At 55.5% G+C, this 27,581-nt stretch overlaps 3 protein-coding genes and 2 long non-coding RNA genes across 5 annotated transcripts in view; 1 reads left to right on the forward strand and 4 right to left on the reverse strand.

Annotated features, from left to right (window-relative positions):
• LOC145529707 (uncharacterized) overlaps nt 1–27,581 on the forward strand; it is a 1,704,434-nt gene that overhangs the window by 1,557,512 nt on the left and 119,341 nt on the right. Inside the window, exons 198-199 of the long non-coding RNA XR_014071296.1 lie at nt 14,800–14,911; nt 22,443–22,554. This is a non-coding gene — a long non-coding RNA (uncharacterized LOC145529707). The remainder of the gene's footprint in view (nt 1–14,799; nt 14,912–22,442; nt 22,555–27,581) is intronic.
• Nucleotides 1,572–3,476, reverse strand: LOC145529599 (uncharacterized). Its single transcript, XM_081550187.1, has 3 exons — nt 3,284–3,476; nt 2,572–2,884; nt 1,572–2,321 (listed from the first exon to the last, which is right to left on the reverse strand). The coding sequence occupies exons 1-3, from the start codon at nt 3,416–3,418 to the stop codon at nt 1,693–1,695; spliced, it is 1,077 nt and encodes a 358-aa protein (XP_081406313.1). The 5' UTR covers nt 3,419–3,476; the 3' UTR covers nt 1,572–1,692.
• Nucleotides 9,310–11,100, reverse strand: LOC145529723 (uncharacterized). Its single transcript, XR_014071313.1, has 2 exons — nt 10,213–11,100; nt 9,310–9,962 (listed from the first exon to the last, which is right to left on the reverse strand). It is a non-coding gene; the product is annotated as an uncharacterized LOC145529723 (long non-coding RNA).
• On the reverse strand, nt 16,855–18,752 carry LOC145529625 (uncharacterized). The gene is made up of 3 exons (XM_081550219.1): nt 18,567–18,752; nt 17,855–18,167; nt 16,855–17,604 (listed from the first exon to the last, which is right to left on the reverse strand). Exons 1-3 carry the CDS (start codon nt 18,699–18,701, stop codon nt 16,976–16,978), a joined length of 1,077 nt encoding a protein of 358 aa, XP_081406345.1. The 5' UTR covers nt 18,702–18,752; the 3' UTR covers nt 16,855–16,975.
• On the reverse strand, nt 24,595–26,409 carry LOC145529609 (uncharacterized). The gene is made up of 3 exons (XM_081550200.1): nt 26,210–26,409; nt 25,498–25,810; nt 24,595–25,247 (listed from the first exon to the last, which is right to left on the reverse strand). The coding sequence occupies exons 1-3, from the start codon at nt 26,342–26,344 to the stop codon at nt 24,619–24,621; spliced, it is 1,077 nt and encodes a 358-aa protein (XP_081406326.1). The 5' UTR covers nt 26,345–26,409; the 3' UTR covers nt 24,595–24,618.

Consider the following 27,581-nt stretch of genomic DNA (forward strand, 5'->3'; position numbering starts at 1 on the left):
CACTGGTGTGGCTTGTCCCTGTGGCAGGGGCCGAGGCACGCAGCCCACCCTGATTCCTGCGGGGGCCTGACTTGGGAAGTGCCATCTGGTAGCTTTGAGACTCACCAAACCAAATTGCACTGGAGAGAGGAAGGACACCTTCCTTCATCCACCCCCCACCCCCGCCGGATTCCCACATACCCTGACCCCTTTCTCTGGATTTCGGAGCCATTTCCAGAGTCCCGCTCATATGACCTCATTCGAAGTGCACTGTGGACGAGCTGCCATCTGCAGCTGCTACCACAGCAGCCAAGGGCTTTATCTCCCGAGTACCTCCCTTCCTTTGGAACTTGGGGGCCCTCTACTCCCCACTTGCACACCACAGACCTTTGCTGAGGATTGTGGGGACCCTCACTCAGTTTGCAGCACGTTGTAGCCATCCCTGTCCTCTCAATACCTCCCTTGCAACTCAGCTTGTGAGCTCCTTTGGAGCAGCGTGGCCCACCTGGCTGCAACGGCAGAGACACAGCTGACAGTGAAACAACAGCTTCGATCTGACAGCCGGAAAGCTCTGTCAAAAGGGACCTCCCTCTTCACACCGTAGAGGCTGTAGGAGCCGCCAGGGTTTGGGAACCAGTGCTGGGGCCAAAATGACTCCACAGCTGTTTTCCTTCCTGGGGAGGGTTCTGGCTCGAGTGGGAATGGCTCAAGTCTCCTAAGGTTCTGAAAGCCCACTGTGTGCAGATTCACGGTACACAGAGAGGAGAAGGTGGAGTCCTGCCCTGGAGGTGGTCACAGCTCACGGATGAGCCAGGCAGGCAGGCAGGCAGGCAGGGCATGAGAACACCTGGGCTGCCTTCATGAGTGAGTGGTGTGGGGGCAGAGGAAGAGAAGCCGGTCTGCTCCCTCATGTGGTGCCCAGGGCAGGTTGTCCCCAGAGGAAACCCTTACGACGGTGAGGACTCTCACTGCTGTTTCCCAAGGGGTTCCGTCGGTGCGTGTCTTCCCCGGAGCGGTCAGGCCGTCTCTAAAGTACACTGGCCATGGGCATTGCCTCTCCTTGGAACTTCCCATGTCTTTCTCTTTTGTATGGAACAGTGATTTTTCTAGAGGGGTTCTGGGCCACAAGGTTGTTGGGTCATTTGCTAGCCTTCTGTCGTGAAGAACGCTTTCCTGGGCGTTGGGGTGGTTTGTTGTTCCAGCTCCCTTTCTTGGCTTCTTTTGGGAGCTGGTGCAACAAGAGGAGCTCAGCCTCTGCCTTCTGGCTGAGATGTCACCCTTCAAACAGCAATGCCTGCCTGGAGATAATGATGGCATTTGCCAAAAGGGCTTCGTTTGGCACATGATATCTTGAAAGGACGTACACCGTCCTTTCAGCTATCAAAGGCTAGTTCAAATGACATAAAAATGAGAACTCTCCAATGGAGTCTTACAGTAGGTGGAGAGTCCGAAAAAAACTCCTTCAGTCATTTCACTGAGAGTCATTGATTGGGGACACCAAGAATATAGGAAGGAATGCAGAAAGAAAAGATGAAATTGTGGTCAGGATCGGGGGGAGGGATGAACAGGGCCTGCTTGCCTTGAACCCAGGCTTTGTTGGCGGGTGGGGCATAAAGATCGAACGGGTCTGAAACTACAGAGTGGTGATGGTAACACAGTATCACCAGAGTTACACAACAGTGTCCCAAATTGCAACAATGATGAAAAAGTTTACTAATCCCAACTTAACCAACAAAAATAGACGAAACCATACAAAAAGTAAAACATCACCAGAAAGGTGGAAACAAACCAAATGCAAAGCAGCTCAGGGGAAAGGAACTCCATGTCCCCTGGGGGCAGACCGAGTTGCCGGCGTCCACGGTGAGCAGACAGGGATGGAGGCTGCAGAGCCGACCGCTCCCCTGGACATGGTGTTTCCGGCAAGGGCTCTGGGTCTCTGTCCAGAGCGGGGGCTCGTTCTTCCTGCAGGGGCGGGTGAGTCATCGTCGGCGTCTGGGTGTTGCGCGGGAGCCAGGGCAGGCTCTCCCTGCCGAGGCGGTGACTCCTCCTCTGCCTCGGGTTCTCCTGCCAAAGCCCGAGCAGGTACAGGTGCACGTGGAGGTGGAGGTTCTGGCTGAGGGGGTGGGACATCAGTGCCTGGGGCTGGGGGTCCTGCAGGCACGGAAATCCGATCTGCCCGGTGTGCTGGCCAGTACCCAGCTGGCCTGGTGTCTCTGCGAGGGCAAGGCTCGGTTCTCCATCTGCCCTCGGTGGATCCCTGGGTCCTGCACCTGGAGCCACCACCTCTGTAGGCACAGGTCTGGGAAGTGGAGCCTGGTTCCAGTTGGAGGCCAGTGCTAGAGCTGGGGGAGAAGCAAAGTTTGCCCACAGACCAGCCTTGGCATGTGCGTATCCCGGGACAGAAAGCTTCCAAGAGATTCCGAAAGAATACCCAGGGTTGGATGTCTTTTGGGACTGAAGTGTGCAAGATGGGGGTGGGCGTGGGAGGCCAGCGCTTGCTGCAGGCCCAGCAGCATCTTTCGGGGACTCGTCCCTGTGTAGCTCAGCACCCCCTCCCCACACACTCCCGTGCACCAGCCCCAGCGTCCTTACCTCTGTGCTCTGGCGTGCTGGGCTCCAGGTCCTCCTGCTGCCTCAGAGGCCGGGGTTCTCGGGACTCTGGGTCGGAGCCGGGTGTGCTGAGCTCCGTGGCAGCCTCAGACTGGGCCGCCGGGTGTATCCTGGGCGGTGTCTCGGCAGCAGGCCTTCCCCGCCTCCGCTTCGCCCCCGGTGGGGCTGATGCCTCCGTGGGCACGCTCACCTGGAGCCTGCACTGGGCCTCACGGGCGGGGGGTTGGTGCTCCGACCCCTCCCTCCGGGAGGTGGACGGGGTGTCCCCGTCCTCGGCCTCATCACGTGGGAAGCTCTGCAACGACAGTGACCGTCAGCCAGCCGTGCTGGGAGTTTTCCGAGCTGGGCCTGGCCAGTGGAGCCGCTGCTTCTGCCTGCTCGAACTTCTCTTCCCAGAAGGGTCAGAGACGTGTGTCTGCTCAGATCCCCACCCGGGAGGAAAGAGACCCACCTGAGGGTGTGAGGTCAGCCTGGGCGGCCGGCCCTGCCCGCACTGTTCCCATCCCAGCCAGCCTGATCTCCCCTGGGGTGTGGACACAACTTGTCCGCAGGCTTCTGACCCCACATCCGCCTGGGCTTCCTTGAGGGAGACACACCCCGAGAAACCCGCATCCACACACACAGGCAAAGGACCCGGTGTTTCCGGGTGGCATGGGAGAGGTGGCCTGGCCCGGCCTGGGGCTCCCCGTGTTACCTTTCTGTTTCTCCGGGCAGAGGGCCAGAGGCCTCTCGGGGGTGCCCTGAGCCAACGTCGACAGGGTGCCCACGCACACTGCCTGTGAGCTCTCCTGAGGCCCCGGCCTCTGGGCAGGGGCAAACAGCAGAACATCCTGGCAGCAAGAGATCTGGCTGGGGGCTCCTCTCCGCTCTGGAGGCCTGGATACCCGGGTTGCGGGTTCTGTTGGGTTCTGTTGCCGGCAGGTGACATCATTTCCTGGGGTTCGTGCTGAGGTCCCTTCCCCAAAACTTCCCAAGGGAATCTCTGGGTTTCTGACTGCTCGACCACCCCCCTTAGGCCATGTGCAGACACATTGACAGCCACACAGCCCAGCCCACAGCCCTGGGGAGGCCTGGGTGCAGCCAGGGCCTGAGCTCCGAGGACCCCGCTGCTCTCAGACCAGGCTCCTTCTTCTCATAAGTGGTGTGGCCCTGGACAAGCATATGCCCCTCAGGGTTTCCCCAGTCTCTCCATCTGCAGAGTGGGGGTCATTCTCCCATCTGTTTCCTAGGTCTGTCGGCCTACGAGCAGCTCCATGCCTCTCCACCTGGGGCCGATATCACGTGGAGCTTGTGCGCTGAGACTTCAGAAAGAAAGACTCCATCCAGGGCTGACACAGCACAGAATGGGGCAGAACGAGGCCTGGATGCGCCGTGGTACCCAGGAAAAGGCACTGCCCCTCCTGACTGTTTTGAGACCCCACATCCAAGTTGGAGGCCCGAAAGGAAGACTCGAAGGTCTCCCTCTCTTATAGAAAAGAGTAGCCAACTTTCTGGTCCTCTGTTTCCATTGAGATTCTGTTCAAGTGTCCCAGCTCGGCTTCTGCGGGTGGCTGAGCTTCTAATGGCTCCCTGCGTTCTTGTCTTTTCCTCTCCAAACCTTCCGTCCTTTCCCCCCTTCTGGGGTGGATGGGCGCTGTCATTACTTCTACCTTCGAGACAGATTGATGAAAAGTCTGGACCATCGACTCCTTTCCTCTCTTTGGTTCCGTGTCTCTCTCTGGCTGTGTCCCTCTCTTTTCCTTTCTCGATTCAGTCTGTGTCTTCCTCTTTCTCTCTCGTGTGTGGATGGATGGATGCTAGGAATGCACATGTATATGATTAGATGAGGGTTATGTTTTAGGGATGGGTTAGAGGGAGAGAAAGGCTTTAGGTCGGAGTTGGTCATGGGGGAAGGGTCAAGGGTGGTGGTGGTGTTTCTTGGAATCTGAGTGCTGTGCATTCTTCGTCTCTTTCCATATGAACCCCTTCTCAGATACACCACTTGCAAGGAGTCTCTCATGTTCCGTTTCCTATCTTTTGCATGTGTGAATGCTTAGCTTCTCTGTTGTGAAGAGGTTCCATTGGATGGAAACCCATTGGTGTACTTCGTTTCCCTCTTTCCCTTACTTGAAGAGACCCATTTCTACCTCCGCCCAGCAAATGGCAAGGAGACTCTGATGTTAAGGAGCCTTTGACCTACGCTTCTTTCTAGCTATCTCATGACATCAGTCTTTAGGGTGAGGTTTTTCCCCGATATTGAGGTGGTGTGAGATCAAAACCAATAGCGTTCTTCAGATGTAGCTGTCTGGTTTTCCCATGGCCATTTATTGAAGAGGCTTTCTTGTTCCCATTTGGATATTCTCCCCTTCTGTGTCAGAGATGAGTTGACCATGGATGCCGGGGTTTGTTTCTGGACCCTCAACTTTATTCCATCGATCTGGATCTGTGTGTGTTGTTGTATTCCCAATAGCATACTGTCCTGCTGCTGCCGCTGCGGCTAAGTCACTTCAGTCGTGTCTGACTCTGCGCGACCCCATGGCCTGCAGCCTACCAGGCTCCTCCGTCCAGGGCATTTTCCAGGCAAGAGTACTGGCGTGGGTCGCCATCGCCTTCTCCGATACGCTCCTGAGGATCCTAGTTTGGTCGTCTAATTTCCTTTCACACAACCTTGGATGTCCGTATCGGGGCTTTTTCGTCGGATTGTATTGACAATTTAGGCTCTTTTCTGTTTCCGTAACCCCTTTTGCAATTCTTTGTTCGGTGCGACAATGCATTGGCATTTTGGGAGGAATAGCATCCAAGCTGTGGATTGCCTTGTGGGGCTGTGACATCATTTTCCCAATAGGAATTCTTTCAAGCCCTGAGCACAGCTTCTCTTTCCAGTGATTGGTGTGGGCTTGATCTTCCTTCTTCCATCTCTCGCCGTTTTGTGAGAACAGGTCCTTCCTTCCCTTCTGGGTTAGATGGACTCGTGGGTATCACTTCAGTGCATGGCATTGTCAGTGGGGGTGATAATTCCCTTCTCATTGGAAGACTTTGCTGTGAGTATTAGAAATGCAAGTGATTTCTCTTCCCCTTCCTCCCTGTCCATCTCTCAGAGCCACCGGGAAACAGAGGCCTCATCCAGGGTCACACAGGCCTGAGGGAGTGCAACTAGACTGTTGTTTCTTCAGGCCCTCCGTGCTGGACATCATCCGGGATACTCTGTGTGTGTCTTCCTCAGTCTGGTGTCCCTTCAGACCTTTCCCTAGTTTTCACAGGCTTGTTGTGTTGGTGTTCTTTGTCTGTTTGGAGACACATCCTTGAGAAGCTTTGTGTTTCCACTCATTCGTCTCGCGATGTATGACCTGTCTTTTGCTTTTGTAATGAGGTCTTTCCCACAGTAGATATCTTTGATTTTGCAAAGTCCACTGTATTCTCTGGGTTGTTTTGTGGACTGCCTTTTAGTTTTGTGTGTGAAGACTCAAAGCACGTGTCCGGTTTCTGCTCATTGTTCTTCTAGATTTGTGACAAGTTTTCATGGAAACTTTGTCTAGGGATAACTGGAAGTGAACTCGGTGTAAGGTGTCAAGTCTCCATCTCCATTCATGTCATGCCCTGCAGTTTCCAATTCCCTGTTCCTGAGTGGTTTTGGAGACCTTGTGGGAAGTTTGGTTGCATGGGAGTTTGCATTTCCACCTTGAGTAGATTCCCACTGTTCTGCCCTCAGGGACACTGTCAAGGGGGAGTGAGGAGCAGCCTGCACTTCCAGCAGTGACCACACGGTGGGGCGAGTGCTGCTCTCCCCTCTGGGAGCCCCAGGCCACAGGCATCCCAGTGAGGAGCCAGCTCTGTGCTCGGCTGAAAGGAGTTAGACTCTCAGGAGCCTCTGAGCCCTTGCCTTTGGATCACCCAGGGTGGGCATTTACTGTGACAGAAAAAAATTGCCCTGAATTCCATGGACGGAAGAGCCTGGCTGTGTAGAGTTCGTGAGTTGCCGTGAATCAGACACAACTGAGGACACAAAAACTCAATAGACTAAAACACTTTTGGGGGGTGGGGGGAGTGAAAGGGGGTGATGTGGGGTTTTTTTGTCGTATATAATAGCCAAGGGAAATCTAGTTTAAACCTAAATTCACATAGATGGGAAAGGTATAGCTCTCCGTCACCCTATTAAAAAAAAAAAAAAAACTACTTAACTTTTCTGAAAGTTTATTTAGTAGCTTCCTTGAGCAGTTCATTGTGAAGCATTTTTTTTTTTTCTGTGACATCGGCCTCATTAAAAAGTACGGTTTGCCTTTACTGGATAATTTTGTTCATTGGTTTGTTAGGGAATCTTGGTAATATTTGAGTTTCCTGGGGAGCATGGTCACATGACCTGGCCCTGGCCAATCGGTGCGTTCCACCTCCCTGGCCACTGTGATTGGCTCCGGACTGGGGCAGTGCCCAATCGGGGCCCAGGGCCGGGCCTCACGTTGGAAGCCAGGGGAAGACGAGCTCTTGTCCTGCTGGGGTAGGGGAAGGGGTGGGGCCGGGGGAGGTCAGGCTCCAGCAGTGGGAGGGGCTTGAGGTCCGCCTGCGGCAGTTGGTGACCCTCCTGCTCCCCTCAGGGCAGAGCCGCCGGCCTGAGAATGAGGGCGCTGCTGAGCCCAGGGGCTGGGATGGCCCGTTGCTGCTGTGGTCCCAGAGCTCCACCCGAGACCTGAGGGAGGCCGTCTGCCCGTGAGTCCTCTCCCGCTTGTCTGTCAGCTTGTTTGAACCATGCTGGGTTTTCTGCCCAGCCGGCTAAGGGGAGTCCCTGGAAATGCAAGGGTGTGGGTTTTGGCAGACTTCAGGGAAGACATGCCAGATGAGCCTGGGAGACTCCAGCTTAATCTGGATTCAGGAGATATCTCTTCGGGCCAGCTAGTAATTGTAGGATAAGCCTAATGAGTCTTCACAGGATGAAGAGAGTAACGTGCCAAGGTAGCAATCGATGTCCTCATTCGAGAGGATGATGAAGCTGGTGCTCAGAGAAGGGGGGAACTTGGCCACAGCAAGGAGGTGTGCACCCAGACGGAACCCCCAGATCCGGCCATTTGAGCTCAGGGAGGCCACTGGTGTGGCTTGTCCCTGTGGCAGGGGCCGAGGCACGCAGCCCACCCTGATTCCTGCGGGGGCCTGACTTGGGAAGTGCCATCTGGTAGCTTTGAGACTCACCAAACCAAATTGCACTGGAGAGAGGAAGGACACCTTCCTTCATCCACCCACCACCCCCGCCGGATTCCCACATACCCTGACCCCTTTCTCTGGATTTCGGAGCCATTTCCAGAGTCCCGCTCATATGACCTCATTCGAAGTGCACTGTGGACGAGCTGCCATCTGCAGCTGCTACCACAGCAGCCAAGGGCTTTATCTCCCGAGTACCTCCCTTCCTTTGGAACTTGGGGGCCCTCTACTCCCCACTTGCACACCACAGACCTTTGCTGAGGATTGTGGGGACCCTCACTCAGTTTGCAGCACGTTGTAGCCATCCCTGTCCTCTCAATACCTCCCTTGCAACTCAGCTTGTGAGCTCCTTTGGAGCAGCGTGGCCCACCTGGCTGCAACGGCAGAGACACAGCTGACAGTGAAACAACAGCTTCGATCTGACAGCCGGAAAGCTCTGTCAAAAGGGACCTCCCTCTTCACACCGTAGAGGCTGTAGGAGCCGCCAGGGTTTGGGAACCAGTGCTGGGGCCAAAATGACTCCACAGCTGTTTTCCTTCCTGGGGAGGGTTCTGGCTCGAGTGGGAATGGCTCAAGTCTCCTAAGGTTCTGAAAGCCCACTGTGTGCAGATTCACGGTACACAGAGAGGAGAAGGTGGAGTCCTGCCCTGGAGGTGGTCACAGCTCACGGATGAGCCAGGCAGGCAGGCAGGCAGGCAGGGCATGAGAACACCTGGGCTGCCTTCATGAGTGAGTGGTGTGGGGGCAGAGGAAGAGAAGCCGGTCTGCTCCCTCATGTGGTGCCCAGGGCAGGTTGTCCCCAGAGGAAACCCTTATGACGGTGAGGACTCTCACTGCTGTTTCCCAAGGGGTTCCGTCGGTGCGTGTCTTCCCCGGAGCGGTCAGGCCGTCTCTAAAGTACACTGGCCATGGGCATTGCCTCTCCTTGGAACTTCCCATGTGTTTCTCTTTTGTATGGAACAGTGATTTTTCTAGAGGGGTTCTGGGCCACAAGGTTGTTGGGTCATTTGCTAGCCTTCTGTCGTGAAGAACGCTTTCCTGGGCGTTGGGGTGGTTTGTTGTTCCAGCTCCCTTTCTTGGCTTCTTTTGGGAGCTGGTGCAACAAGAGGAGCTCAGCCTCTGCCTTCTGGCTGAGATGTCACCCTTCAAACAGCAATGCCTGCCTGGAGATAATGATGGCATTTGCCAAAAGGGCTTCGTTTGGCACATGATATCTTGAAAGGACGTACACCGTCCTTTCAGCTATCAAAGGCTAGTTCAAATGACATAAAAATGAGAACTCTCCAATGGAGTCTTACAGTAGGTGGAGAGTCCGAAAAAAACTCCTTCAGTCATCTCACTGAGAGTCATTGATTGGGGACACCAAGAATATAGGAAGGAATGCAGAAAGAAAAGATGAAATTGTGGTCAGGATCGGGGGGAGGGATGAACAGGGCCTGCTTGCCTTGAACCCAGGCTTTGTTGGCGGGTGGGGCATAAAGATCGAACGGGTCTGAAACTACAGAGTGGTGATGGTAACACAGTATCACCAGAGTTACACAACAGTGTCCCAAATTGCAACAATGATGAAAAAGTTTACTAATCCCAACTTAACCAACAAAAATAGACGAAACCATACAAAAAGTAAAACATCACCAGAAAGGTGGAAACAAACCAAATGCAAAACAGCTCAGGGGAAAGGAACTCCATGTCCCCTGGGGGCAGACCGAGTTGCCGGCGTCCACGGTGAGCAGACAGGGATGGAGGCTGCAGAGCCGACCGCTCCCCTGGACATGGTGTTTCCGGCAAGGGCTCTGGGTCTCTGTCCAGAGCGGGGGCTCGTTCTTCCTGCAGGGGCGTGTGAGTCATCGTCGGCGTCTGGGTGTTGCGCGGGAGCCAGGGCAGGCTCTCCCTGCCGAGGCGGTGACTCCTCCTCTGCCTCGTGTTCTCCTGCCAAAGCCCGAGCAGGTACAGGTGCACGTGGAGGTGGAGGTTCTGGCTGAGGGGGTGGGACATCAGTGCCTGGGGCTGGGGGTCCTGCAGGCACGGAAATCCGATCTGCCCGGTGTGCTGGCCAGTACCCAGCTGGCCTGGTGTCTCTGCGAGGGCAAGGCTCGGTTCTCCATCTGCCCTCGGTGGATCCCTGGGTCCTGCACCTGGAGCCACCACCTCTGTAGGCACAGGTCTGGGAAGTGGAGCCTGGTTCCAGTTGGAGGCCAGTGCTAGAGCTGGGGGAGAAGCAAAGTTTGCCCACAGACCAGCCTTGGCATGTGCGTATCCCGGGACAGAAAGCTTCCAAGAGATTCCGAAAGAATACCCAGGGTTGGATGTCTTTTGGGACTGAAGTGTGCAAGATGGGGGTGGGGGTGTGAGGCCAGCGCTTGCTGCAGGCCCAGCAGCATCTTTCGGGGACTCGTCCCTGTGTAGCTCAGCACCCCCTCCCCACACACTCCCGTGCACCAGCCCCAGCGTCCTTACCTCTGTGCTCTGGCGTGCTGGGCTCCAGGTCCTCCTGCTGCCTCAGAGGCCGGGGTTCTCGGGACTCTGGGTCGGAGCCGGGTGTGCTGAGCTCCGTGGCAGCCTCAGACTGGGCCGCCGGGTGTATCCTGGGCAGTGTCTCGGCAGCAGGCCTTCCCCGCCTCCGCTTCGCCCCCGGTGGGGCTGATGCCTCCGTGGGCACGCTCACCTGGAGCCTGCACTGGGCCTCACGGGCGGGGGGTTGGTGCTCCGACCCCTCCCTCCGGGAGGTGGACGGGGTGTCCCCGTCCTCGGCCTCATCACGTGGGAAGCTCTGCAACGACAGTGACCGTCAGCCAGCCGTGCTGGGAGTTTTCCGAGCTGGGCCTGGCCAGTGGAGCCGCTGCTTCTGCCTGCTCGAACTTCTCTTCCCAGAAGGGTCAGAGACGTGTGTCTGCTCAGATCCCCACCCGGGAGGAAAGAGACCCACCTGAGGGTGTGAGGTCAGCCTGGGCGGCCGGCCCTGCCCGCACTGTTCCCATCCCAGCCAGCCTGATCTCCCCTGGGGTGTGGACACAACTTGTCCGCAGGCTTCTGACCCCACATCCGCCTGGGCTTCCTTGAGGGAGACACACCCCGAGAAACCCGCATCCACACACACAGGCAAAGGACCCGGTGTTTCCGGGTGGCATGGGAGAGGTGGCCTGGCCCGGCCTGGGGCTCCCCGTGTTACCTTTCTGTTTCTCCGGGCAGAGGGCCAGAGGCCTCTCGGGGGTGCCCTGAGCCAACGTCGACAGGGTGCCCACGCACACTGCCTGTGAGCTCTCCTGAGGCCCCGGCCTCTGGGCAGGGGCAAACAGCAGAACATCCTGGCAGCAAGAGATCTGGCTGGGGGCTCCTCTCCGCTCTGGAGGCCTGGATACCCGGGTTGCGGGTTCTGTTGGGTTCTGTTGCCGGCAGGTGACATCATTTCCTGGGGTTCGTGCTGAGGTCCCTTCCCCAAAACTTCCCAAGGGAATCTCTGGGTTTCTGACTGCTCGACCACCCCCCTTAGGCCATGTGCAGGCACATTGACAGCCACACAGCCCAGCCCACAGCCCTGGGGAGGCCTGGGTGCAGCCAGGGCCTGAGCTCCGAGGACCCCGCTGCTCTCAGACCAGGCTCCTTCTTCTCATAAGTGGTGTGGCCCTGGACAAGCATATGCCCCTCAGGGTTTCCCCAGTCTCTCCATCTGCAGAGTGGGGGTCATTCTCCCATCTGTTTCCTAGGTCTGTCGGCCTACGAGCAGCTCCATGCCTCTCCACCTGGGGCCGATATCACGTGGAGCTTGTGCGCTGAGACTTCAGAAAGAAAGACTCCATCCAGGGCTGACACAGCACAGAATGGGGCAGAACGAGGCCTGGATGCGCCGTGGTACCCAGGAAAAGGCACTGCCCCTCCTGACTGTTTTGAGACCCCACATCCAAGTTGGAGGCCCGAAAGGAAGACTCGAAGGTCTCCCTCTCTTATAGAAAAGAGTAGCCAACTTTCTGGTCCTCTGTTTCCATTGAGATTCTGTTCAAGTGTCCCAGCTCGGCTTCTGCGGGTGGCTGAGCTTCTAATGGCTCCCTGCGTTCTTGTCTTTTCCTCTCCAAACCTTCCGTCCTTTTCCCCCTTCTGGGGTGGATGGGCGCTGTCATTGCTTCTACCTTCGAGACAGATTGATGAAAAGTCTGGACCATCGACTCCTTTCCTCTCTTTGGTTCCGTGTCTCTCTCTGGCTGTGTCCCTCTCTTTTCCTTTCTCGATTCAGTCTGTGTCTTCCTCTTTCTCTCTCGTGTGTGGATGGATGGATGCTAGGAATGCACATGTATATGATTAGATGAGGGTTATGTTTTAGGGATGGGTTAGAGGGAGAGAAAGGCTTTAGGTCGGAGTTGGTCATGGGGGAAGGGTCAAGGGTGGTGGTGGTGTTTCTTGGAATCTGAGTGCTGTGCATTCTTCGTCTCTTTCCATATGAACCCCTTCTCAGATACACCACTTGCAAGGAGTCTCTCATGTTCCGTTTCCTATCTTTTGCATCTGTGAATGCTTAGCTTCTCTGTTGTGAAGAGGTTCCATTGGATGGAAACCCATTGGTGTACTTCGTTTCCCTCTTTCCCTTACTTGAAGAGACGCATTTCTACCTCCGCCCAGCAAATGGCAAGGAGACTCTGATGTTAAGGAGCCTTTGACCTACGCTTCTTTCTAGCTATCTCATGACATCAGTCTTTAGGGTGAGGTTTTTCCCCGATATTGAGGTGGTGTGAGATCAAAACCAATAGCGTTCTTCAGATGTAGCTGTCTGGTTTTCCCATGGCCATTTATTGAAGAGGCTTTCTTGTTCCCATTTGGATATTCTCCCCTTCTGTGTCAGAGATGAGTTGACCATGGATGCCGGGGTTTGTTTCTGGACCCTCAACTTTATTCCATCGATCTGGATCTGTGTGTGTTGTTGTATTCCCAATAGCATACTGTCCTGCTGCTGCCGCTGCGGCTAAGTCACTTCAGTCGTGTCTGACTCTGCGCGACCCCATGGCCTGCAGCCTACCAGGCTCCTCCGTCCAGGGCATTTTCCAGGCAAGAGTACTGGCGTGGGTCGCCATCGCCTTCTCCGATACGCTCCTGAGGATCCTAGTTTGGTCGTCTAATTTCCTTTCACACAACCTTGGATGTCCGTATCGGGGCTTTTTCGTCGGATTGTATTGACAATTTAGGCTCTTTTCTGTTTCCGTAACCCCTTTTGCAGTTCTTTGTTCGGTGCGACAATGCATTGGCATTTTGGGAGGAATAGCATCCAAGCTGTGGATTGCCTTGTGGGGCTGTGACATCATTTTCCCAATAGGAATTCTTTCAAGCCCTGAGCACAGCTTCTCTTTCCAGTGATTGGTGTGGGCTTGATCTTCCTTCTTCCATCTCTCGCCGTTTTGTGAGAACAGGTCCTTCCTTCCCTTCTGGGTTAGATGGACTCGTGGGTATCACTTCAGTGCATGGCATTGTCAGTGGGGGTGATAATTCCCTTCTCATTGGAAGACTTTGCTGTGAGTATTAGAAATGCAAGTGATTTCTCTTCCCCTTCCTCCCTGTCCATCTCTCAGAGCCACCGGGAAACAGAGGCCTCATCCAGGGTCACACAGGCCTGAGGGAGTGCAACTAGACTGTTGTTTCTTCAGGCCCTCCGTGCTGGACATCATCCGGGATACTCTGTGTGTGTCTTCCTCAGTCTGGTGTCCCTTCAGACCTTTCCCTAGTTTTCACAGGCTTGTTGTGTTGGTGTTCTTTGTCTGTTTGGAGACACATCCTTGAGAAGCTTTGTGTTTCCACTCATTCGTCTCGCGATGTATGACCTGTCTTTTGCTTTTGTAATGAGGTCTTTCCCACAGTAGATATCTTTGATTTTGCAAAGTCCACTGTATTCTCTGGGTTGTTTTGTGGACTGCCTTTTAGTTTTGTGTGTGAAGACTCAAAGCACGTGTCCGGTTTCTGCTCATTGTTCTTCTAGATTTGTGACAAGTTTTCATGGAAACTTTGTCTAGGGATAACTGGAAGTGAACTCGGTGTAAGGTGTCAAGTCTCCATCTCCATTCATGTCATGCCCTGCAGTTTCCAATTCCCTGTTCCTGAGTGGTTTTGGAGACCTTGTGGGAAGTTTGGTTGCATGGGAGTTTGCATTTCCACCTTGAGTAGATTCCCACTGTTCTGCCCTCAGGGACACTGTCAAGGGGGAGTGAGGAGCAGCCTGCACTTCCAGCAGTGACCACACGGTGGGGCGAGTGCTGCTCTCCCCTCTGGGAGCCCCAGGCCACAGGCATCCCAGTGAGGAGCCAGCTCTGTGCTCGGCTGAAAGGAGTTAGACTCTCAGGAGCCTCTGAGCCCTTGCCTTTGGATCACCCAGGGTGGGCATTTACTGTGACAGAAAAAAATTGCCCTGAATTCCATGGACGGAAGAGCCTGGCTGTGTAGAGTTCGTGAGTTGCCGTGAATCAGACACAACTGAGGACACAAAAACTCAATAGACTAAAACACTTTTGGGGGGTGGGGGGAGTGAAAGGGGGTGATGTGGGGTTTTTTTGTCGTATATAATAGCCAAGGGAAATCTAGTTTAAACCTAAATTCACATAGATGGGAAAGGTATAGCTCTCCGTCACCCTATTAAAAAAAAAAAAAACTACTTAACTTTTCTGAAAGTTTATTTAGTAGCTTCCTTGAGCAGTTCATTGTGAAGCTTTTTTTTTTTTTTTTCTGTGACATCGGCCTCATTAAAAAGTACGGTTTGCCTTTACTGGATAATTTTGTTCATTGGTTTGTTAGGGAATCTTGGTAATATTTGAGTTTCCTGGGGAGCATGGTCACATGACCTGGCCCTGGCCAATCGGTGCGTTCCACCTCCCTGGCCACTGTGATTGGCTCCGGACTGGGGCAGTGCCCAATCGGGGCCCAGGGCCGGGCCTCACGTTGGAAGCCAGGGGAAGACGAGCTCTCGTCCTGCTGGGGTAGGGGAAGGGGTGGGGCCGGGGGAGGTCAGGCTCCAGCAGTGGGAGGGGCTTGAGGTCCGCCTGCGGCAGTTGGTGACCTTCCTGCTCCCCTCAGGGCAGAGCCGCCGGCCTGAGAATGAGGGCGCTGCTGAGCCCAGGGGCTGGGATGGCCCGTTGCTGCTGTGGTCCCAGAGCTCCACCCGAGACCTGACGGAGGCCGTCTGCCCGTGAGTCCTCTCCCGCTTGTCTGTCAGCTTGTTTGAACCATGCTGGGTTTTCTGCCCAGCCGGCTAAGGGGAGTCCCTGGAAATGCAAGGGTGTGGGTTTTGGCAGACTTCAGGGAAGACATGCCAGATGAGCCTGGGAGACTCCAGCTTAATCTGGATTCAGGAGATATCTCTTCGGGCCAGCTAGTAATTGTAGGATAAGCCTAATGAGTCTTCACAGGATGAAGAGAGTAACGTGCCAAGGTAGCAATCGATGTCCTCATTCGAGAGGATGATGAAGCTGGTGCTCAGAGAAGGGGGGAACTTGGCCACAGCAAGGAGGTGTGCACCCAGACGGAACCCCCAGATCCGGCCATTTGAGCTCAGGGAGGCCACTGGTGTGGCTTGTCCCTGTGGCAGGGGCCGAGGCACGCAGCCCACCCTGATTCCTGCGGGGGCCTGACTTGGGAAGTGCCATCTGGTAGCTTTGAGACTCACCAAACCAAATTGCACTGGAGAGAGGAAGGACACCTTCCTTCATCCACCCCCCACCCCCGCCGGATTCCCACATACCCTGACCCCTTTCTCTGGATTTCGGAGCCATTTCCAGAGTCCCGCTCATATGACCTCATTCGAAGTGCACTGTGGACGAGCTGCCATCTGCAGCTGCTACCACAGCAGCCAAGGGCTTTATCTCCCGAGTACCTCCCTTCCTTTGGAACTTGGGGGCCCTCTACTCCCCACTTGCACACCACAGACCTTTGCTGAGGATTGTGGGGACCCTCACTCAGTTTGCAGCACGTTGTAGCCATCCCTGTCCTCTCAATACCTCCCTTGCAACTCAGCTTGTGAGCTCCTTTGGAGCAGCGTGGCCCACCTGGCTGCAACGGCAGAGACACAGCTGACAGTGAAACAACAGCTTCGATCTGACAGCCGGAAAGCTCTGTCAAAAGGGACCTCCCTCTTCACACCGTAGAGGCTGTAGGAGCCGCCAGGGTTTGGGAACCAGTGCTGGGGCCAAAATGACTCCACAGCTGTTTTCCTTCCTGGGGAGGGTTCTGGCTCGAGTGGGAATGGCTCAAGTCTCCTAAGGTTCTGAAAGCCCACTGTGTGCAGATTCACGGTACACAGAGAGGAGAAGGTGGAGTCCTGCCCTGGAGGTGGTCACAGCTCACGGATGAGCCAGGCAGGCAGGCAGGCAGGCAGGGCATGAGAACACCTGAGCTGCCTTCATGAGTGAGTGGTGTGGGGGCAGAGGAAGAGAAGCCGGTCTGCTCCCTCATGTGGTGCCCAGGGCAGGTTGTCCCCAGAGGAAACCCTTACGACGGTGAGGACTCTCACTGCTGTTTCCCAAGGGGTTCCGTCGGTGCGTGTCTTCCCCGGAGCAGTCAGGCCGTCTCTAAAGTACACTGGCCATGGGCATTGCCTCTCCTTGGAACTTCCCATGTGTTTCTCTTTTGTATGGAACAGTGATTTTTCTAGAGGGGTTCTGGGCCACAAGGTTGTTGGGTCATTTGCTAGCCTTCTGTCGTGAAGAACGCTTTCCTGGGCGTTGGGGTGGTTTGTTGTTCCAGCTCCCTTTCTTGGCTTCTTTTGGGAGCTGGTGCAACAAGAGGAGCTCAGCCTCTGCCTTCTGGCTGAGATGTCACCCTTCAAACAGCAATGCCTGCCTGGAGATAATGATGGCATTTGCCAAAAGGGCTTCGTTTGGCACATGATATCTTGAAAGGACGTACACCGTCCTTTCAGCTATCAAAGGCTAGTTCAAATGACATAAAAATGAGAACTCTCCAATGGAGTCTTACAGTAGGTGGAGAGTCCGAAAAAAACTCCTTCAGTCATCTCACTGAGAGTCATTGATTGGGGACACCAAGAATATAGGAAGGAATGCAGAAAGAAAAGATGAAATTGTGGTCAGGATCGGGGGGAGGGATGAACAGGGCCTGCTTGCCTTGAACCCAGGCTTTGTTGGCGGGTGGGGCATAAAGATCGAACGGGTCTGAAACTACAGAGTGGTGATGGTAACACAGTATCACCAGAGTTACACAACAGTGTCCCAAATTGCAACAATGATGAAAAAGTTTACTAATCCCAACTTAACCAACAAAAATAGACGAAACCATACAAAAAGTAAAACATCACCAGAAAGGTGGAAACAAACCAAATGCAAAGCAGCTCAGGGGAAAGGAACTCCATGTCCCCTGGGGGCAGACCGAGTTGCCGGCGTCCACGGTGAGCAGACAGGGATGGAGGCTGCAGAGCCGACCGCTCCCCTGGACATGGTGTTTCCGGCAAGGGCTCTGGGTCTCTGTCCAGAGCGGGGGCTCGTTCTTCCTGCAGGGGCGGGTGAGTCATCGTCGGCGTCTGGGTGTTGCGCGGGAGCCAGGGCAGGCTCTCCCTGCCGAGGCGGTGACTCCTCCTCTGCCTCGGGTTCTCCTGCCAAAGCCCGAGCAGGTACAGGTGCACGTGGAGGTGGAGGTTCTGGCTGAGGGGGTGGGACATCAGTGCCTGGGGCTGGGGGTCCTGCAGGCACGGAAATCCGATCTGCCCGGTGTGCTGGCCAGTACCCAGCTGGCCTGGTGTCTCTGCGAGGGCAAGGCTCGGTTCTCCATCTGCCCTCGGTGGATCCCTGGGTCCTGCACCTGGAGCCACCACCTCTGTAGGCACAGGTCTGGGAAGTGGAGCCTGTTTCCAGTTGGAGGCCAGTGCTAGAGCTGGGGGAGAAGCAAAGTTTGCCCACAGACCAGCCTTGGCATGTGCGTATCCCGGGACAGAAAGCTCCCAAGAGATTCCGAAAGAATACCCAGGGTTGGATGTCTTTTGGGACTGAAGTGTGCAAGATGGGGGTGGGGGTGTGAGGCCAGCGCTTGCTGCAGGCCCAGCAGCATCTTTCGGGGACTCGTCCCTGTGTAGCTCAGCACCCCCTCCCCACACACTCCCGTGCACCAGCCCCAGCGTCCTTACCTCTGTGCTCTGGCGTGCTGGGCTCCAGGTCCTCCTGCTGCCTCAGAGGCCGGGGTTCTCGGGACTCTGGGTCGGAGCCGGGTGTGCTGAGCTCCGTGGCAGCCTCAGACTGGGCCGCCGGGTGTATCCTGGGCGGTGTCTCGGCAGCAGGCCTTCCCCGCCTCCGCTTCGCCCCCGGTGGGGCTGATGCCTCCGTGGGCACGCTCACCTGGAGCCTGCACTGGGCCTCACGGGCGGGGGGTTGGTGCTCCGACCCCTCCCTCCGGGAGGTGGACGGGGTGTCCCCGTCCTCGGCCTCATCACGTGGGAAGCTCTGCAACGACAGTGACCGTCAGCCAGCCGTGCTGGGAGTTTTCCGAGCTGGGCCTGGCCAGTGGAGCCGCTGCTTCTGCCTGCTCGAACTTCTCTTCCCAGAAGGGTCAGAGACGTGTGTCTGCTCAGATCCCCACCCGGGAGGAAAGAGACCCACCTGAGGGTGTGAGGTCAGCCTGGGCGGCCGGCCCTGCCCGCACTGTTCCCATCCCAGCCAGCCTGATCTCCCCTGGGGTGTGGACACAACTTGTCCGCAGGCTTCTGACCCCACATCCGCCTGGGCTTCCTTGAGGGAGACACACCCCGAGAAACCCGCATCCACACACACAGGCAAAGGACCCGGTGTTTCCGGGTGGCATGGGAGAGGTGGCCTGGCCCGGCCTGGGGCTCCCCGTGTTACCTTTCTGTTTCTCCGGGCAGAGGGCCAGAGGCCTCTCGGGGGTGCCCTGAGCCAACGTCGACAGGGTGCCCACGCACACTGCCTGTGAGCTCTCCTGAGGCCCCGGCCTCTGGGCAGGGGCAAACAGCAGAACATCCTGGCAGCAAGAGATCTGGCTGGGGGCTCCTCTCCGCTCTGGAGGCCTGGATACCCGGGTTGCGGGTTCTGTTGGGTTCTGTTGCCGGCAGGTGACATCATTTCCTGGGGTTCGTGCTGAGGTCCCTTCCCCAAAACTTCCCAAGGGAATCTCTGGGTTTCTGACTGCTCGACCACCCCCCTTAGGCCATGTGCAGACACATTGACAGCCACACAGCCCAGCCCACAGCCCTGGGGAGGCCTGGGTGCAGCCAGGGCCTGAGCTCCGAGGACCCCGCTGCTCTCAGACCAGGCTCCTTCTTCTCATAAGTGGTGTGGCCCTGGACAAGCATATGCCCCTCAGGGTTTCCCCAGTCTCTCCATCTGCAGAGTGGGGGTCATTCTCCCATCTGTTTCCTAGGTCTGTCGGCCTACGAGCAGCTCCATGCCTCTCCACCTGGGGCCGATATCACGTGGAGCTTGTGCGCTGAGACTTCAGAAAGAAAGACTCCATCCAGGGCTGACACAGCACAGAATGGGGCAGAACGAGGCCTGGATGCGCCGTGGTACCCAGGAAAAGGCACTGCCCCTCCTGACTGTTTTGAGACCCCACATCCAAGTTGGAGGCCCGAAAGGAAGACTCGAAGGTCTCCCTCTCTTATAGAAAAGAGTAGCCAACTTTCTGGTCCTCTGTTTCCATTGAGATTCTGTTCAAGTGTCCCAGCTCGGCTTCTGCGGGTGGCTGAGCTTCTAATGGCTCCCTGCGTTCTTGTCTTTTCCTCTCCAAACCTTCCGTCCTTTTCCCCCTTCTGGGGTGGATGGGCGCTGTCATTGCTTCTACCTTCGAGACAGATTGATGAAAAGTCTGGACCATCGACTCCTTTCCTCTCTTTGGTTCCGTGTCTCTCTCTGGCTGTGTCCCTCTCTTTTCCTTTCTCGATTCAGTCTGTGTCTTCCTCTTTCTCTCTCGTGTGTGGATGGATGGATGCTAGGAATGCACATGTATATGATTAGATGAGGGTTATGTTTTAGGGATGGGTTAGAGGGAGAGAAAGGCTTTAGGTCGGAGTTGGTCATGGGGGAAGGGTCAAGGGTGGTGGTGGTGTTTCTTGGAATCTGAGTGCTGTGCATTCTTCGTCTCTTTCCATATGAACCCCTTCTCAGATACACCACTTGCAAGGAGTCTCTCATGTTCCGTTTCCTATCTTTTGCATCTGTGAATGCTTAGCTTCTCTGTTGTGAAGAGGTTCCATTGGATGGAAACCCATTTGTGTACTTCGTTTCCCTCTTTCCCTTACTTGAAGAGACCCATTTCTACCTCCGCCCAGCAAATGGCAAGGAGACTCTGATGTTAAGGAGCCTTTGACCTACGCTTCTTTCTAGCTATCTCAAGACATCAGTCTTTAGGGTGAGGTTTTTCCCCGATATTGAGGTGGTGTGAGATCAAAACCAATAGCGTTCTTCAGATGTAGCTGTCTGGTTTTCCCATGGCCATTTATTGAAGAGGCTTTCTTGTTCCCATTTGGATATTCTCCCCTTCTGTGTCAGAGATGAGTTGACCATGGATGCCGGGGTTTGTTTCTGGACCCTCAACTTTATTCCATCGATCTGGATCTGTGTGTGTTGTTGTATTCCCAATAGCATACTGTCCTGCTGCTGCCGCTGCGGCTAAGTCACTTCAGTCGTGTCTGACTCTGCGCGACCCCATGGCCTGCAGCCTACCAGGCTCCTCCGTCCAGGGCATTTTCCAGGCAAGAGTACTGGCGTGGGTCGCCATCGCCTTCTCCGATACGCTCCTGAGGATCCTAGTTTGGTCGTCTAATTTCCTTTCACACAACCTTGGATGTCCGTATCGGGGCTTTTTCGTCGGATTGTATTGACAATTTAGGCTCTTTTCTGTTTCCGTAACCCCTTTTGCAGTTCTTTGTTCGGTGCGACAATGCATTGGCATTTTGGGAGGAATAGCATCCAAGCTGTGGATTGCCTTGTGGGGCTGTGACATCATTTTCCCAATAGGAATTCTTTCAAGCCCTGAGCACAGCTTCTCTTTCCAGTGATTGGTGTGGGCTTGATCTTCCTTCTTCCATCTCTCGCCGTTTTGTGAGAACAGGTCCTTCCTTCCCTTCTGGGTTAGATGGACTCGTGGGTATCACTTCAGTGCATGGCATTGTCAGTGGGGGTGATAATTCCCTTCTCATTGGAAGACTTTGCTGTGAGTATTAGAAATGCAAGTGATTTCTCTTCCCCTTCCTCCCTGTCCATCTCTCAGAGCCACCGGGAAACAGAGGCCTCATCCAGGGTCACACAGGCCTGAGGGAGTGCAACTAGACTGTTGTTTCTTCAGGCCCTCCGTGCTGGACATCATCCGGGATACTCTGTGTGTGTCTTCCTCAGTCTGGTGTCCCTTCAGACCTTTCCCTAGTTTTCACAGGCTTGTTGTGTTGGTGTTCTTTGTCTGTTTGGAGACACATCCTTGAGAAGCTTTGTGTTTCCACTCATTCGTCTCGCGATGTATGACCTGTCTTTTGCTTTTGTAATGAGGTCTTTCCCACAGTAGATATCTTTGATTTTGCAAAGTCCACTGTATTCTCTGGGTTGTTTTGTGGACTGCCTTTTAGTTTTGTGTGTGAAGACTCAAAGCACGTGTCCGGTTTCTGCTCATTGTTCTTCTAGATTTGTGACAAGTTTTCATGGAAACTTTGTCTAGGGATAACTGGAAGTGAACTCGGTGTAAGGTGTCAAGTCTCCATCTCCATTCATGTCATGCCCTGCAGTTTCCAATTCCCTGTTCCTGAGTGGTTTTGGAGACCTTGTGGGAAGTTTGGTTGCATGGGAGTTTGCATTTCCACCTTGAGTAGATTCCCACTGTTCTGCCCTCAGGGACACTGTCAAGGGGGAGTGAGGAGCAGCCTGCACTTCCAGCAGTGACCACACGGTGGGGCGAGTGCTGCTCTCCCCTCTGGGAGCCCCAGGCCACAGGCATCCCAGTGAGGAGCCAGCTCTGTGCTCGGCTGAAAGGAGTTAGACTCTCAGGAGCCTCTGAGCCCTTGCCTTTGGATCACCCAGGGTGGGCATTTACTGTGACAGAAAAAAATTGCCCTGAATTCCATGGACGGAAGAGCCTGGCTGTGTAGAGTTCGTGAGTTGCCGTGAATCAGACACAACTGAGGACACAAAAACTCAATAGACTAAAACACTTTTGGGGGGTGGGGGGAGTGAAAGGGGGTGATGTGGGGTTTTTTTGTCGTATATAATAGCCAAGGGAAATCTAGTTTAAACCTAAATTCACATAGATGGGAAAGGTATAGCTCTCCGTCACCCTATTAAAAAAAAAAAAAAAACTACTTAACTTTTCTGAAAGTTTATTTAGTAGCTTCCTTGAGCAGTTCATTGTGAAGCTTTTTTTTTTTTTTTCTGTGACATCGGCCTCATTAAAAAGTACGGTTTGCCTTTACTGGATAATTTTGTTCATTGGTTTGTTAGGGAATCTTGGTAATATTTGAGTTTCCTGGGGAGCATGGTCACATGACCTGGCCCTGGCCAATCGGTGCGTTCCACCTCCCTGGCCACTGTGATTGGCTCCGGACTGGGGCAGTGCCCAATCGGGGCCCAGGGCCGGGCCTCACGTTGGAAGCCAGGGGAAGACGAGCTCTCGTCCTGCTGGGGTAGGGGAAGGGGTGGGGCCGGGGGAGGTCAGGCTCCAGCAGTGGGAGGGGCTTGAGGTCCGCCTGCGGCAGTTGGTGACCTTCCTGCTCCCCTCAGGGCAGAGCCGCCGGCCTGAGAATGAGGGCGCTGCTGAGCCCAGGGGCTGGGATGGCCCGTTGCTGCTGTGGTCCCAGAGCTCCACCCGAGACCTGACGGAGGCCGTCTGCCCGTGAGTCCTCTCCCGCTTGTCTGTCAGCTTGTTTGAACCATGCTGGGTTTTCTGCCCAGCCGGCTAAGGGGAGTCCCTGGAAATGCAAGGGTGTGGGTTTTGGCAGACTTCAGGGAAGACATGCCAGATGAGCCTGGGAGACTCCAGCTTAATCTGGATTCAGGAGATATCTCTTCGGGCCAGCTAGTAATTGTAGGATAAGCCTAATGAGTCTTCACAGGATGAAGAGAGTAACGTGCCAAGGTAGCAATCGATGTCCTCATTCGAGAGGATGATGAAGCTGGTGCTCAGAGAAGGGGGGAACTTGGCCACAGCAAGGAGGTGTGCACCCAGACGGAACCCCCAGATCCGGCCATTTGAGCTCAGGGAGGCCACTGGTGTGGCTTGTCCCTGTGGCAGGGGCCGAGGCACGCAGCCCACCCTGATTCCTGCGGGGGCCTGACTTGGGAAGTGCCATCTGGTAGCTTTGAGACTCACCAAACCAAATTGCACTGGAGAGAGGAAGGACACCTTCCTTCATCCACCCCCCACCCCCGCCGGATTCCCACATACCCTGACCCCTTTCTCTGGATTTCGGAGCCATTTCCAGAGTCCCGCTCATATGACCTCATTCGAAGTGCACTGTGGACGAGCTGCCATCTGCAGCTGCTACCACAGCAGCCAAGGGCTTTATCTCCCGAGTACCTCCCTTCCTTTGGAACTTGGGGGCCCTCTACTCCCCACTTGCACACCACAGACCTTTGCTGAGGATTGTGGGGACCCTCACTCAGTTTGCAGCACGTTGTAGCCATCCCTGTCCTCTCAATACCTCCCTTGCAACTCAGCTTGTGAGCTCCTTTGGAGCAGCGTGGCCCACCTGGCTGCAACGGCAGAGACACAGCTGACAGTGAAACAACAGCTTCGATCTGACAGCCGGAAAGCTCTGTCAAAAGGGACCTCCCTCTTCACACCGTAGAGGCTGTAGGAGCCGCCAGGGTTTGGGAACCAGTGCTGGGGCCAAAATGACTCCACAGCTGTTTTCCTTCCTGGGGAGGGTTCTGGCTCGAGTGGGAATGGCTCAAGTCTCCTAAGGTTCTGAAAGCCCACTGTGTGCAGATTCACGGTACACAGAGAGGAGAAGGTGGAGTCCTGCCCTGGAGGTGGTCACAGCTCACGGATGAGCCAGGCAGGCAGGCAGGCAGGCAGGGCATGAGAACACCTGAGCTGCCTTCATGAGTGAGTGGTGTGGGGGCAGAGGAAGAGAAGCCGGTCTGCTCCCTCATGTGGTGCCCAGGGCAGGTTGTCCCCAGAGGAAACCCTTACGACGGTGAGGACTCTCACTGCTGTTTCCCAAGGGGTTCCGTCGGTGCGTGTCTTCCCCGGAGCGGTCAGGCCGTCTCTAAAGTACACTGGCCATGGGCATTGCCTCTCCTTGGAACTTCCCATGTGTTTCTCTTTTGCATGGAACAGTGATTTTTCTAGAGGGGTTCTGGGCCACAAGGTTGTTGGGTCATTTGCTAGCCTTCTGTCGTGAAGAACGCTTTCCTGGGCGTTGGGGTGGTTTGTTGTTCCAGCTCCCTTTCTTGGCTTCTTTTGGGAGCTGGTGCAACAAGAGGAGCTCAGCCTCTGCCTTCTGGCTGAGATGTCACCCTTCAAACAGCAATGCCTGCCTGGAGATAATGATGGCATTTGCCAAAAGGGCTTCGTTTGGCACATGATATCTTGAAAGGACGTACACCGTCCTTTCAGCTATCAAAGGCTAGTTCAAATGACATAAAAATGAGAACTCTCCAATGGAGTCTTACAGTAGGTGGAGAGTCCGAAAAAAACTCCTTCAGTCATCTCACTGAGAGTCATTGATTGGGGACACCAAGAATATAGGAAGGAATGCAGAAAGAAAAGATGAAATTGTGGTCAGGATCGGGGGGAGGGATGAACAGGGCCTGCTTGCCTTGAACCCAGGCTTTGTTGGCGGGTGGGGCATAAAGATCGAACGGGTCTGAAACTACAGAGTGGTGATGGTAACACAGTATCACCAGAGTTACACAACAGTGTCCCAAATTGCAACAATGATGAAAAAGTTTACTAATCCCAACTTAACCAACAAAAATAGACGAAACCATACAAAAAGTAAAACATCACCAGAAAGGTGGAAACAAACCAAATGCAAAGCAGCTCAGGGGAAAGGAACTCCATGTCCCCTGGGGGCAGACCGAGTTGCCGGCGTCCACGGTGAGCAGACAGGGATGGAGGCTGCAGAGCCGACCGCTCCCCTGGACATGGTGTTTCCGGCAAGGGCTCTGGGTCTCTGTCCAGAGCGGGGGCTCGTTCTTCCTGCAGGGGCGGGTGAGTCATCGTCGGCGTCTGGGTGTTGCGCGGGAGCCAGGGCAGGCTCTCCCTGCCGAGGCGGTGACTCCTCCTCTGCCTCGGGTTCTCCTGCCAAAGCCCGAGCAGGTACAGGTGCACGTGGAGGTGGAGGTTCTGGCTGAGGGGGTGGGACATCAGTGCCTGGGGCTGGGGGTCCTGCAGGCACGGAAATCCGATCTGCCCGGTGTGCTGGCCAGTACCCAGCTGGCCTGGTGTCTCTGCGAGGGCAAGGCTCGGTTCTCCATCTGCCCTCGGTGGATCCCTGGGTCCTGCACCTGGAGCCACCACCTCTGTAGGCACAGGTCTGGGAAGTGGAGCCTGTTTCCAGTTGGAGGCCAGTGCTAGAGCTGGGGGAGAAGCAAAGTTTGCCCACAGACCAGCCTTGGCATGTGCGTATCCCGGGACAGAAAGCTCCCAAGAGATTCCGAAAGAATACCCAGGGTTGGATGTCTTTTGGGACTGAAGTGTGCAAGATGGGGGTGGGGGTGTGAGGCCAGCGCTTGCTGCAGGCCCAGCAGCATCTTTCGGGGACTCGTCCCTGTGTAGCTCAGCACCCCCTCCCCACACACTCCCGTGCACCAGCCCCAGCGTCCTTACCTCTGTGCTCTGGCGTGCTGGGCTCCAGGTCCTCCTGCTGCCTCAGAGGCCGGGGTTCTCGGGACTCTGGGTCGGAGCCGGGTGTGCTGAGCTCCGTGGCAGCCTCAGACTGGGCCGCCGGGTGTATCCTGGGCGGTGTCTCGGCAGCAGGCCTTCCCCGCCTCCGCTTCGCCCCCGGTGGGGCTGATGCCTCCGTGGGCACGCTCACCTGGAGCCTGCACTGGGCCTCACGGGCGGGGGGTTGGTGCTCCGACCCCTCCCTCCGGGAGGTGGACGGGGTGTCCCCGTCCTCGGCCTCATCACGTGGGAAGCTCTGCAACGACAGTGACCGTCAGCCAGCCGTGCTGGGAGTTTTCCGAGCTGGGCCTGGCCAGTGGAGCCGCTGCTTCTGCCTGCTCGAACTTCTCTTCCCAGAAGGGTCAGAGACGTGTGTCTGCTCAGATCCCCACCCGGGAGGAAAGAGACCCACCTGAGGGTGTGAGGTCAGCCTGGGCGGCCGGCCCTGCCCGCACTGTTCCCATCCCAGCCAGCCTGATCTCCCCTGGGGTGTGGACACAACTTGTCCGCAGGCTTCTGACCCCACATCCGCCTGGGCTTCCTTGAGGGAGACACACCCCGAGAAACCCGCATCCACACACACAGGCAAAGGACCCGGTGTTTCCGGGTGGCATGGGAGAGGTGGCCTGGCCCGGCCTGGGGCTCCCCGTGTTACCTTTCTGTTTCTCCGGGCAGAGGGCCAGAGGCCTCTCGGGGGTGCCCTGAGCCAACGTCGACAGGGTGCCCACGCACACTGCCTGTGAGCTCTCCTGAGGCCCCGGCCTCTGGGCAGGGGCAAACAGCAGAACATCCTGGCAGCAAGAGATCTGGCTGGGGGCTCCTCTCCGCTCTGGAGGCCTGGATACCCGGGTTGCGGGTTCTGTTGGGTTCTGTTGCCGGCAGGTGACATCATTTCCTGGGGTTCGTGCTGAGGTCCCTTCCCCAAAACTTCCCAAGGGAATCTCTGGGTTTCTGACTGCTCGACCACCCCCCTTAGGCCATGTGCAGACACATTGACAGCCACACAGCCCAGCCCACAGCCCTGGGGAGGCCTGGGTGCAGCCAGGGCCTGAGCTCCGAGGACCCCGCTGCTCTCAGACCAGGCTCCTTCTTCTCATAAGTGGTGTGGCCCTGGACAAGCATATGCCCCTCAGGGTTTCCCCAGTCTCTCCATCTGCAGAGTGGGGGTCATTCTCCCATCTGTTTCCTAGGTCTGTCGGCCTACGAGCAGCTCCATGCCTCTCCACCTGGGGCCGATATCACGTGGAGCTTGTGCGCTGAGACTTCAGAAAGAAAGACTCCATCCAGGGCTGACACAGCACAGAATGGGGCAGAACGAGGCCTGGATGCGCCGTGGTACCCAGGAAAAGGCACTGCCCCTCCTGACTGTTTTGAGACCCCACATCCAAGTTGGAGGCCCGAAAGGAAGACTCGAAGGTCTCCCTCTCTTATAGAAAAGAGTAGCCAACTTTCTGGTCCTCTGTTTCCATTGAGATTCTGTTCAAGTGTCCCAGCTCGGCTTCTGCGGGTGGCTGAGCTTCTAATGGCTCCCTGCGTTCTTGTCTTTTCCTCTCCAAACCTTCCGTCCTTTTCCCCCTTCTGGGGTGGATGGGCGCTGTCATTGCTTCTACCTTCGAGACAGATTGATGAAAAGTCTGGACCATCGACTCCTTTCCTCTCTTTGGTTCCGTGTCTCTCTCTGGCTGTGTCCCTCTCTTTTCCTTTCTCGATTCAGTCTGTGTCTTCCTCTTTCTCTCTCGTGTGTGGATGGATGGATGCTAGGAATGCACATGTATATGATTAGATGAGGGTTATGTTTTAGGGATGGGTTAGAGGGAGAGAAAGGCTTTAGGTCGGAGTTGGTCATGGGGGAAGGGTCAAGGGTGGTGGTGGTGTTTCTTGGAATCTGAGTGCTGTGCATTCTTCGTCTCTTTCCATATGAACCCCTTCTCAGATACACCACTTGCAAGGAGTCTCTCATGTTCCGTTTCCTATCTTTTGCATCTGTGAATGCTTAGCTTCTCTGTTGTGAAGAGGTTCCATTGGAT

This window comes from Giraffa tippelskirchi, chromosome 12 (assembly GCF_054371585.1).
Source record: "Giraffa tippelskirchi isolate mGirTip1 chromosome 12, T2T-mGirTip1v1.2.pri, whole genome shotgun sequence".
Classification (NCBI taxonomy): domain Eukaryota; kingdom Metazoa; phylum Chordata; class Mammalia; order Artiodactyla; family Giraffidae; genus Giraffa; species Giraffa tippelskirchi.

What these genes read in the sequence shown, in the direction of transcription:
- LOC145529625 (XM_081550219.1), bottom strand. Translation starts at nt 18,701, where the DNA reads ATGTTCTGCTGTTTGCCCCTGCCCAGAGGCCGGGGCCTCAGGAGAGCT. An exon ending in CTGCCCGGAGAAACAGAAAG is followed by an intron (nt 18,168 to 18,566) that starts GTAACACGGGGA and finishes CTGTCGTTGCAG; the next exon opens with AGCTTCCCACGTGATGAGGC. An exon ending in CAGCACGCCAGAGCACAGAG is followed by an intron (nt 17,605 to 17,854) that starts GTAAGGACGCTG and finishes CTTCTCCCCCAG; the next exon opens with CTCTAGCACTGGCCTCCAAC.
- LOC145529609 (XM_081550200.1), bottom strand. Translation starts at nt 26,344, where the DNA reads ATGTTCTGCTGTTTGCCCCTGCCCAGAGGCCGGGGCCTCAGGAGAGCT. An exon ending in CTGCCCGGAGAAACAGAAAG is followed by an intron (nt 25,811 to 26,209) that starts GTAACACGGGGA and finishes CTGTCGTTGCAG; the next exon opens with AGCTTCCCACGTGATGAGGC. An exon ending in CAGCACGCCAGAGCACAGAG is followed by an intron (nt 25,248 to 25,497) that starts GTAAGGACGCTG and finishes CTTCTCCCCCAG; the next exon opens with CTCTAGCACTGGCCTCCAAC.
- LOC145529599 (XM_081550187.1), bottom strand. Translation starts at nt 3,418, where the DNA reads ATGTTCTGCTGTTTGCCCCTGCCCAGAGGCCGGGGCCTCAGGAGAGCT. An exon ending in CTGCCCGGAGAAACAGAAAG is followed by an intron (nt 2,885 to 3,283) that starts GTAACACGGGGA and finishes CTGTCGTTGCAG; the next exon opens with AGCTTCCCACGTGATGAGGC. An exon ending in CAGCACGCCAGAGCACAGAG is followed by an intron (nt 2,322 to 2,571) that starts GTAAGGACGCTG and finishes CTTCTCCCCCAG; the next exon opens with CTCTAGCACTGGCCTCCAAC.